General features: G+C 34.7%; 1 protein-coding gene across 1 annotated transcript in view; it reads left to right on the plus strand.

The window, feature by feature from the left end:
* Window positions 1-5,048, plus strand: part of LOC145668354 (prion-like-(Q/N-rich) domain-bearing protein 25) — a 46,641-nt gene extending 41,593 nt beyond the window's left edge. The window contains exons 7-8 of the mRNA XM_081736116.1: window positions 881-1,015; window positions 2,834-5,048. Coding sequence (XP_081592242.1) covers window positions 881-1,015; window positions 2,834-2,922 — 224 coding nt within the window. The 3' untranslated portion in view covers window positions 2,923-5,048. The remainder of the gene's footprint in view (window positions 1-880; window positions 1,016-2,833) is intronic.
* Window positions 5,049-12,473: the final 7,425 nt, after the last annotated feature.

The raw sequence follows: 12,473 nt of genomic DNA on the forward strand, positions 1-12,473 counted from the left end.
ATAGAAAATTAATTAAGTTTTGCAGTATTTCTACTGATATTTAGCCACAGTCCACTTCAATAGTTCGTCGTTTCCAATGCACGCAGCTATTCAAACGGACAAATCAAATATTACAAACATGCTACGCTCTGTAAGTAAACGGTCAATACATGAACAAAAAGCCAGCTTTAGACTTCAGTGGCCCCGCCTAGTGTAGTAGCCTTTGGTTGTAAGTGTTCCTGGGTTCGATTGCCGGAGAGATATTCGATTGACAAAGTGTAAAAGCTTTTTCATGTCAGCCGTCATGAGTGAGGTTTCCCTGGGTTTTCGATATTCACACCAGGCAAATGTCGGGATGATACCTAACATAATGATCCTAGGCCCTTTGTTTCCTTCCCCACTCCTTCCTTACTCCTGCAATTCCCTGGATAGTGTGATAGGGGAGGTACATCATCCCTCATATATAAAGGGCTAACGTGGCAATAGATTTCGAAAGCCCAGAAATCTAATTCCTAATCCTAATTCAATGATCTCTGAAATTATTAACATTAACATCTATTGTGATCGTATGGCACAAAGAGATATATCAGCATTTCCTTTAAGAATTGAATTTTTTAGAAATCCATGTTATACGCTTTAGATTCTTAAATTGAAACAAAATAGGGATGTTACGTATGTTTAAAAAATATTAGGTATATTTGTCAGTATTTATCTTATTTTAACATATTGAAAGATAACACTATGCCATACTTAACTATAATATAATAATTAAGGGTTTTAAATGTTGTTATATGAAATAAAATGTAACTTGAATAAAACTAATTTTATGCTACATATACTTTAAATTTTTCTCTGCTTTGGCCACTTACACAAAAACATGTGTTTTTTTCTTTATTTTTAGAATTGGGTGACTTTTGTACAAGAAGTGAAGAATGTTTTATACCTTCTAATGACACGAGCATTGCAATTTGTGATAACAGTAACTGTCGATGTAAAGATGGATGGTATACGTCTGATGATGGACTAGATTGCAGAAGTAAGTTGGCATTTACGAGTAAAAGAAAATTAAATTAAATTCATGAAACTATATCAATAGTTAGTTGAATATTTTGATAACTAGATAATTAATTGATGCGTACCTATGAACCTTTAATGAAAAGGAAGGTTATAATAGTACACAGCAAATATTGAGTCGTAATAATTGATAATGTTGTCAACATTTTAAATTATGTACAGGATGTATCAGGTGGAAAGGGGAATACTGTACGAGGTTGATGTAAGCAGTGTATGAAAACGATTCATATGAACATATGCCCGAAGAGCTTGATTTCCGAAAAAGAAAAGCATTTTGGTTTTCTAAGAAATATCCTGCTACATGCACTACAATATGCACTGTAGAACATCACTTTTGACATCCCGCGTCGGATAATATATTAACTAGATGGTTCAACTCTTTGAGGCGTGACTAATCATCTTCATACTCCTTTCCTGACTAGTGCATAAGAACCGATTGGACATACGCAGTGGCCATCTTGATTACAATGTGATACGTGAGAATTGATGAATGATCTTGTGATATAAGGTGAAGGCCAACGCACAAAGGGAACATACTAACTGGATAGATGACGTTGCCACAGTTATCTAGGCGATCAAATTGCACTACACCAATATACACAGGCTTTAGTGCATGCTCAATACCATGGTCAGTGTTATGGCAACTACTTCGAACAAAGTGATGTCCCATATATGGCTCCCATGGATTATCATGTGCCTGTTTGTGAGTACATGTGTAATAAATGGCGGAGCTCTATCTTGTACATAACAATTGGGACAATCGATAAGTTTTCTTTCATATTGAACAGAATGTAGTATTGAAGAACACAGAAAGAAGTTGAAGAGCAGCAATTGGGATTTAGAAAAGGTAAGGGTGAAAGAAATGCAATTGGCCTATTAAATGTGATCGATGAATGGTTTATAGAGAAAGAAAAGAGGTATATATTGATTTATAGGAAGAGCTTTCGACCGGGTAAACTGGGAATTGTTGATAGGAGTTTTATAGAAAGTTGCGTTAGAATGGAAATAACAAAGACATAAGAAACTTATCTTATATATGATCCAAGAAGTATGTTAGAATAGGGAGGAAATGACAAAGAAGGGTCCAAGTGGAAAGTAAGTTCGACATGGATGTTGTATCTAGCCGGCGTTATTTCATATCTATATATAATAGAAGAGACAGTGAAGAAGAGCCTGCATAATGAAGATGGTATTTCGATATGAGATTCGGAAATACGGTGTGAAGATAATTTGATGCTGGATCTAGGAATTGAAACAAAAAATATTTAAATGCTACAAAACTTTACCTCATATTCATACGACATACTGGCTTCTGTAGACACTTTTACTGTTTATGACTATCATAGGCGAGAAAAGACTGAACTTCACCCACCTCCTTACAGAAAGCATCTGAACCCTTTAACATTATTTTTGAATATCATAAAATACCAAGTTTATTTTTAAAAAATGGATGAAACAAGAAATTCTTATTTTTGGTGGCAGTCACATATAGGTGCATGTGTATAATTAAGTGTGGAATGAGTAAATAATGGTTTATGTAAATAACATGAATTAGGTAACAAACATGCATACTGGAGTTCCGTCTGTTCGATTAAAATTAACTATCTTTTTGCAAAAAATTGTAATTTTATAGCATGTTTAGGTGTTAAGCATAGCGTATAATAATTTTACCTCTATATGTAATATAATTGATAATAAATAAATAGTGTAAAACGTAGAGTATTAATGTAAGTAATAATATTGATTTCCAACAAAATATATTTGTTATTTTCCTTTGCAGATAGTTCTGGAAAACAAAACTTAAGTAAATATGTCAGCGTTTTAAGTTTAGTGCTTGCCTGCATCGTTAGGAAGATGAGGAGTCTTTAAATAAGCAGTTACATCTCTTAGAAACAAACAAGTTAAAAGTGAATGTAACGTTTTATATTCTTGGTATGATTGATAAGTCAGTGTGTTTGTGTGGTTATCCACCGAATGGGTGGATACAGAAATAACGTTATTTGTAGACGAAATACATATAAAAGAAGAAATCTTTGGTAGGTTAAGAATTAATTTTAAACGAAAATGTGGCAAGTATGATTTTATACTTCTGTAGGAGAAAGTAAAGTTTATGTGGTATCATAGTTGTGAGTATTAATGTGTGGGAGATTAATACCATCATCGCTCTTTTGGCATGTATGCTAATACATACATTGAACAACACAAAGCAGTAATTACTTTTAGGAAAGCATTGAAATAACAGATGGATATTTATATTATTTGAAAATATTTAGTGCACTATAATAATTACAATCGCAAGTACATCATTTGGATTTTTGTACTATGCGCAATGACGTGGCATGTTTCCTTCGACATGTGGTGTAACATGTGCTAATTAGATATTTCTTTCTCTTTTGTTAAAAATTTGACTGATTTTAAATTCCAATTTTGACGGCCCATAAGTCGGGAAGCAAAGTCCTGCACAACCTAATACTGTATTTCATAGACATACTAACCTCAAGATTTACGACCGTCCCAAGGTTTGGTCAAGATCTGATGAGATTCATTGATCGTGTACGATAGATAGGCTATTATCTTTTCCGATTAATTTTGTAAAGAAAAATGACGAACGAAAATCGTATTCAGTATGTTGAGTGAAATCTTCACACTCGGGGATGTTCACAAGGGGTGGGTAATGTCGTAAAGTACAACAATGAAATTTTAGGTATGTCGAGGAAAGAAAGAAATACGAGTAGTTGAAACTTCTAAATTAGTTGCAGATTAAAAATATAGAAACTATGTAAAAGAAGTAAGAAAAACTTTTCTAAGCAACTCCGTTCTACAGGGAGAGTTATTGGAGGTCAAAACCAACTTTTAAAGCGATGCACATGTTTGAAGGAGACATGCCAGTATTTTTCATATATATATATATATATATATATATATATATATATATATATATATATATATATATATATATATATATATATATATTTCTGAAGATACGTAATTCTTCACCACTAGGATAATGAGCACCTTCGTCATATTAAATATTAGAATTTGTTAGTATTCTAATACTTAAATATTGTTCCTCAAAAAGAAAATCGAATATCTTTATCGTGTAATTATCCAGGTACACATACTATATGATAACGGAACACTTAAAGTGCTGCAGTCTATTTGATCCCTAAAGGCCATCAGAAACTTATTCAAAAATTAAGTTTCCAGGAGTTTTTTTTTTTTTTTACTTCATTTAGTTTAAGTTATAATAGGTTGTTCTTCCCAAGCTTTCGGTTCATCTGCAAATAGTCTACAATCTAGCGACATCTCTTGGAGTCGAGTAGGAGGCAGAGCAACTAGCGACTGTGAACTACTAGGAATTAGCGTGGCATAGAAACTAAAGCGTCTTGCGTTTATAATAAGGATTAAGAACAAATAAATATTTTCGTATAGATGTTTATGCAATCTGTAACTCTTAAATGTTGCAGGTTTTCTTATTAATGTGAATGACAGATTAAGGCGCCTTGTTATTATGATGAAGATAAGCTTAAGCTTGCCTTATAGATGCTGAAGTCACTACTAGTATCAAAATATTACTTGCTGTCACGGTAGAACACAAACTTTCGTACTGATTTAGTAATCACGAAGTCTTAGTCTTTTCTTCATATCATTACTACATTATTTTTTAAAAAATCTTAGTCCATTTCCTTGTTTAAATGTCATGGGAATGCTACCGTTGAAGTATTCAAAACACGTAATGCTACTCGTAGAGTTTCAAAAATAAACCATCACTTAGTAATATCGTCTTTAGGTACGGATAAAAATTTTGACTGCCTGTGATAAAATAACTTTTCGTTACTTATATTTATCAGTCACATTTGAATGATCATTATAGCACTGGGATTGTATATTTTGTAAACGATAAGCGTTGTTGGATGATGTTACATAAATTGTTTGTTATAATTTTTGTAAATGTGTTGAAATGAGTTTAAACAATAAAGTTTTCCTAACAAGTTTTCAACTTACTTCTTAATATAAGATAAATCATGTCTCTCTATGTTTAGAGTTTACTATTGATAATTATAAGACAAACATTATACAAATCAACATAGAATATTTAAATTTGTGAATAAAATTCACATTTTCTGTTACTGAATTTCTTGACCATATTAATTCTTGTTCAACTTGGTCGCTTTAAGAGAAAAGCCATTTTTAACAGAAGCACAAAATGGATAAGGATCCAGTTGCATTGGAATTTGTACTTCTAGAATTTATAACGAAAATTGGACCATATGTTTATGATTCTCACCTTTGACTCGCAATTGAGCGATGTGTCTATTTAACAAAAAAACATTAGAAGGTAAGTCATTAGAACATAATAAACCGTATATACGGAAAATCATACCATCTAGCGCACACGAAAAGTATTTTCAACACCAAAGACATGTTAACTAAAGTTGACGCAGGAAATTGTACACTTGAAATATATCTAACTGTAAGACATATAACAGTTTATTAAAAATTTCGTAGTATAACTATGAATTAATCAAATATCGCATTTTGCAGTATAGAATATATTTCAAAGTAAACTAACATGATAGGGTAATTTGGGGGACTGCCGACATTTCTAAGCTTGCAACCCTACTGGCTTGCGGGCGCCTCACGATCGTCACTTGTCAATAGTGCAGTGTGAGACCAGAAGTGTCTGGATGTGTGTTACGTGGTTCCGGAAATTTACGTTCTTGTGTAGCGGATATAAAAATTCAAAAAGAAGGTAAGTTGTCTGTGATTTTGTTGAATTTTACCCTGATGAATATTTAGGTTTCAGATCTAAGCTATAACATAAAACTGAAAACGAGCAGATTAGAAAGCAATGGGCTGGAAGCTTCTACGGTTCGTTGTTGAACATGTCCCGACAGTCAATCTGGAGAACTAGAGTTTCCAAATATATTTGAAAATGTTTATTTATATTAACACAATTTGGGGCGATCCGGACACTCGAACTTGGGCACTTCGACATCCGGCTAAGTTAACGTGTTACAGTGAGTGCATTTAAAATTAATGTATAATCGTGAAAGTGAGTACTAAATAAGAACATTTCCCTTCATTCCAGGTAAAAATGGCTTGGAATTACAGTAGCACCACAAACAAATGTAGTTGGTCACTGGAAAATATGAAAGCAGCGGTTGAAGCTATAAAGGAAGGCATGCCGCTTGCAACTGTGGCCAGAGCGTATGAAATTTCTTGAAATATTCTAAGGGAAACACTGACAGGATCCAATATTGAGAAACAATGACAGCAGCGTAACTTTTTCTAATGACCCAAGAAGATGAACTGGTGAAAAAGATCCGTAACTTAGATTCAGTAGGATTTGGTCTCACAGTCACGGACTTGCGTCGATTAGCATTTTAATTCGGTGAGAGAAACAATATTAGATACTGGTTCAATAACGAAACATAGCTGGCTGGTTACGATTCGGTTTATGGACTTCTAAAAAGACATCGTTCCATTAGTGTACGGAAAGCTGAAAACTTATTCGCTCGGGCTAGGGGTCTTACAAAGGAATCCTTTGAAGCGTTTTACAAAACTCTCGAAGACTGCTATAGTACATACGATTTGTGGGATGAGCCTGGACAAGGGTTTAATTATGGTGAAGCGGGGTTACAAGTAGTAGATAAACCAGAAAAAAATTTATCCGAAAAAGGGAAGAAAGGTGTGGACAGTCAGCCTAATGCAAAGAGAGGAGAGACAGTTATTGTAATGGCTTGTGCCAGTGCTTCTGGGAATTTTATTTCTCCTTTTGTAGTGACAAGGGACAAAGGAATAAACAAGAATACATGAATGGTATTCCTTCAGGAGCAGTTATCGAAATGTCAGAATCCGGGTATATGACAACTGCTGTTTTTTCACAATTTTTGGAGCATCTGGCAAGGTACAAACCTGCAGGTCAAATTGTTTTGAATCTTGATGGACATATTTTATATTGTAAGGATTTTCATGTGCTGGAAAGAACCAGTGCACTGGATATCAACCTACTGTGCTTACATCCTCATGGAACACACAAGGTGCAACCTTTAAATGTATCCTTTTTCGAACCACTAAATCATTTCTTCAATTACGAATACCGTCGGTGGTTGCGTTCAAACTCAGGTGTATCCATTATGAAAAGTGTTTTCGGAATTCTTCTTAGGAAATCATGAGTAAGGGCTGCCACAGTTGCTAATGCCGTTCATGAGTTTGAAGCATGTGGAATATTTCCCGTAGATCCCCACAAAATTCCAGAAAGTGCGTTTCTGCCTGCGTTACCTCACTACAAGGACACCATGAATAACAGTTCTGTTAGACCTAGTGCGGAAGAACCTCAGTCTGCATCACTTCGGGTAAACTTTGATTCACCTAATACTATGGTCTCCAGCGCGAGTTCAACATCAGAAAATAATAACATACCATTAGTAATCAGAACAATACAACATCACTTAAAACACAATATCTCTTTCAAGTCCTCCAAATCAAGAACCAGGTACATCATTTTAAGCATTAGCTCGAACACAACAGAAAAGTGTTCAAACTTCCAGGATGCATCGTGGTATTGTGAGAGGAGCAAGAGTTTTGACATCTTTACAGTGAACTACAAGATAAAGCATACATACACAAGAAAGCACGTGGATCTGGGACAACAGTTGTTAAGAGATGTAGGAGAAAGTTGAATCTTCCGGTCAACTGCAAAGAAAAACGAACATTTAATATTAAGAGTTTTGCTAACAAATGATCCAATGAGAATGCGAAGGATTATTGTGGAGTGTGTCATCAATTGTACTATTCCAGCTTTTGGGAAAGGTAATGGGTAGTGCACGAAATGTTGTTACTGGTTTCATGAGAGATGTGTACGAGATGGTTCTAATCCACATTTCATCTGCCACAATTGCCAGTAAACGAGCAAGCCTGTTTACAGACATTACAATAAACGCATGAACTAATGAAACCTGAGGACTGATTTTCAACTATCATTTCAATATTATCGAAACATAATCTTATAACTATATGATCTAACTAACTTCTTTAGCCTTTTATAGGTTAAGTCTCATAGGCCTACGTAGTGTGTATTTTTGTCTTATGCTGAGTTACGCAGATATGCAAAAGAATTTGAAGATACGGGACACATTGAGAAAAAAAAAAAAGAAAACAACGAAAGTTATGTAAGTTTTAACAATCTTTGTCAAACATTGATGAAACAATTGCTGCTGAAGGAAATCCATTTTTAGACGTCCAACAGGTAATAAAGCTATCAAAATATGTGTATACCTTACAGGATCCTTCAAAATCTGTTGGAGAAATAAAAGTGACTGATAAAAGCCTATAAGAATATTTCATTACTTGGTGTTTGTAAAACGAAGCAAGTCAGTTTATTTTCCTACAATGAGTAATAATTTTTCGTTTTTTGGTAGGGTAGGAGATCATATGAACAAAAGATAGATGAATAATGATTACAGTTTGTTCAGTCGGCTGCACATATCATGCCAAGTCCGTGAGGGTGATCTGCAAGACATTTTTTTCTCATGAAAATCATATTTGGGCTAATTCCCTCAGGTCAAAGATAAGGCTCCAAGTCCACAAAACTTCGGCTGGGTGAAAGAAGGCGGCTCTTGGAAGCCTTTATGGATGACCCCAACCAGAAGTTTCTAAAAGCTCAAGAGAATTGCTTAAGGGTCTTCACTAAAGCAAAATTAAACTACCGCTAGTTTTAGAGTTTTTCTGTAATATCTTCAAAACAAATAAAGATATTCGAAAAGCAGAAACGTAGTGAACTAGACAATACGATTTTGCATGTGATACTTTTACCACAATTCACCTATCCGCTTTTGGTGTCCCGCTATTTACGGAACCCGCAAAAAAATGCTAAATCTTTCTACAGTTGCAAATCGAAAGCAGATAGATGATTTGTGATAACGGCATTACATGCAAAATCTAGTTCACTACGTTTCTGCTTTTCGAGTATTTTTATTTCTTTTGAGGATATTACAGAAAAACTCTAAAATTAATGCGGTAGTTTAATTCCACTGTAGTGAAAACCCTTAAGTGTGGCTGCAAAACTTTTTCTCTTTGCTCAAAACAGTCTGTATGTTCAACAAACAGTGTTCAGCCTACACATCTTTGCTGCTGCCGAGACTCCTGTGATGAACAGCAATGTGGCTAAGAAGTGTTCTTACTTTGTGGAATAGGTCTGTGTTATCAATTTTTGGCACTTTGTTAGCATTTTGTTTTGGAATATTCAGTTTCTCAGTAGCTATTTATTATGGTTGAAGAAGTTAAGTTTATAAATGCAAAGATGTATTTATAATGTGGCTTTTTACTGCCTTATATAATATAATTTATGTGAACAATATAATATTCATTTACTAACAGTTGCAATGTAATGTAAATAATATTGATTTGAATAACAATTCACAAAAGTGGAGAAAAAATTAATATTAATTTGCCGGATTCCGAGCATGCTTGTAATTACACAACGCTAAGTTTCGTAAAGTTGACTCCCTGCATACTCCTTGTATTCTATTGTACAGATTTCTTAAATTAATTAATTTCCACTATTTCTCATCGAATTTTAACGTATTATACCTAGGTACATCAAATTAAAGCTCTTTTTATGCTCTTTCAAACGTTATGGGGTTCATGTTTTCATAAAATTGACGATTTTGGAGGAAAATTCATATGTTTTATAAAATCTTAAATATTTCTAATTTCTCGTTTTTATTATATTTGCTTATCTTTACTACTGTTATAATCGATTACGTTCGGTATTAACTTACAATTTAAAAAAAGATAATCAAAATCGCATCATTGGTTACCGAGTTAATGATCTTTTAAGAGAACATTAAAAAACTCCAATATGGCAGCATATTTCAAAATGACGGCCAGAAAATTTTGGCATCCGACCCTAAAACGAATTGAATATCAAAGTACTTTGAATCTGCCAAGTTTCATACTTGTGTCCGATTTGTCACGATCCGAGCCTTTTTTGTTGTTAAGAGACCAGACCAGTAGTACCGGAGAGAACATGTACTCCTATACAATGTTTTCCATCACAAACACAATTGGCTTTAGACTGAACCAGAGATTCTTCTTTGCGGAGGTGGGCTTTCTGCTACTAAGCTACAGTGCTCATAATTCTCTTAGTGAATATTATATTCAATAAAAGTGTTTAATTTGATAAGTTAATATACAGTCCTCGAAAAAAAATGACTACACAAGGTGATATCTTTGGACAATTTCTGAAGTTGGATCGAATTAATGTAGCAGTGTAGAGTATAGTCTTATTTCAGCAAATGTCGTTACTTACATGACTGAAAAATGAACATGTGACGTAAGCAAGACCCTCAAATTTGAAATATCACTTTAAAAAACTTTTACACTCTTCAAACGTCAATCGTGCGTGGCCATTTTGACTTACTGCCTTACATTACACGTTCATTTTACAGTACAGCGGTTTGTTTTATATTGAACCGACTTTGAATGTGCCACTTACTGAGGAAATGCCATGTTTCCACCATCGGTTGTGTTCGATCTGCAGGCCACCTCTACTGACTTGCAGGGCATCGGGGCCGCGGTGGCTCAGTGGTAGAGCGTTCACTTCTGGTGTTTGGGGTTCCGGGTTCGATCCCAGCCCCCGCCAAGTGAACTTTGTGGTGGACAAACACCGTGTGCGTGGGTTTTCTCGGGGTTCTCCCGTTTCCTCCCACTTTCTTCATTCCACCATTTCATTCATTTCTCATCATCATCATCGTCTCCTTTAGCCTAACCGGCATAACCGTGGGACGTAAAACTCAAAGATTTAATTTCATTTTTCATTTTTGCAGGGCATCGGAGTTTCCATTGCAGGAGACTTTGTTGAAACTGGGTCATGAGTATTGTATTCCACTCCCCTTTACAGGCTTTCCTTCTCAAATTCTGTTGTTCCTCATTTAGCTATCAATCTAATTTTCTCTTTCTAGTTCCTAGACGTCTTTCCAGACAAACAAATAATGTTTCAGCGACAGTCGGAATTTGGGGGTTTTGGTACTTGTTTTTAGTTGGTTGGTTGGTTGATTAAAGTTTAACGGTTCCGTTCAATACCGATGCTATGTAAGACGTACAATAGACATGCAGCTTAACTTGTTATCCGAACCAATGGGTTTCCGACATCAAAGGGACAGGTTTAGACTAATCGTAGAGACACGAGGGAGTTCCTTGCATTTGTTTTGTATTCTTCCTGACTTGGACTTTTCGAAATCCAGTTGTGTTTCACGCCAGTCAATCCCTTCACTACGTGTTAGCTATGATGTCATTAAGGAATTACCAAGAAACTCGTGTAAACATTTCGTTGAAAAGATATGTATTTTCCCTGTCTGTTACTTGTTTTGCTTTCTATGAAATGAAATGAAATGAAATTTCCAATTTAACGTCCCATAAGTGTATACTAAAGTTAAGGAAAATAGTGATGATCACAACGAATGGAATGGTGGAATGAATAAAGTGAGTAGAAACGAGAAAATTCGAGAAAACCCATACACACGGTGTTAGTTCACCAAAAAGTTCATTTAGCATGACCTGAAGTCGAACAAAGGATTTCATACACCCGAGGTGAGCGCTTTGACACTGAGCCCTTATATGTAGACCCTATTCAACTCGTATCTTCCAATAAAAATATCTTACAAATATCAAAATTCTATTTTGCGGACATGAACCCTACATAAGGATGCTTAAGTACAAAAAGTAGATAAATTACTGTATCAAATCTGTGTACACCTATATACATAATGAGAGATCTTTACATGGGCGCTGGTAATCCGCTTCCACCTGAAGTTTACTTAAGCCTACGTATTTGTATTAAAACCGTCATTGATGTCTTGTTAATCAATATCTGCCAAACCTGGCTGCTTCATCCCAATAAAGTTATACAGAAATCGGTACCATTGGATCTTCACATGAGATTGTTAGTCTGAAGCCGCCATTGACACATTCAATCAATACAATGGTTTATAAGAAAGTAAACTAAATTGCTATCCTCTGTTGCAGCTTTTATTTTAATGTCGTACGTTAAGCTATGTTGAAGACATGTGGTGTACCAATCAATCCTTCACTATGAATCTATGATAGTCTATATAGCCAATTATGAAATCGCTGTTTCGCTTTGCTAATACAGTGTATTAGATGTTCCCGTTTACTGTAGGAAAAAAATATGTTCACAGTTCATGAGTATTACCTTTACATGCTAATGATTTATCCACATTGAAAGGATCTTTCGTTTTCATTCATCTACTTAGGCTATCTCAAGTTTAAGATTTAAATTTTTTTTTTTTTTTAAATATATATTTCAGCAAGATGTCATGGTCATTACAACTACTATCATTTCATTAAAAAGCAGTAGGCCTACACCATTACTAGGTTAGCCAATTAAAATAAAT

Source organism: Thermobia domestica, chromosome 13 (assembly GCF_964235325.1).
Source record: "Thermobia domestica chromosome 13, izTheDome1.hap1.1, whole genome shotgun sequence".
In the NCBI taxonomy this organism is placed as follows: domain Eukaryota; kingdom Metazoa; phylum Arthropoda; class Insecta; order Zygentoma; family Lepismatidae; genus Thermobia; species Thermobia domestica.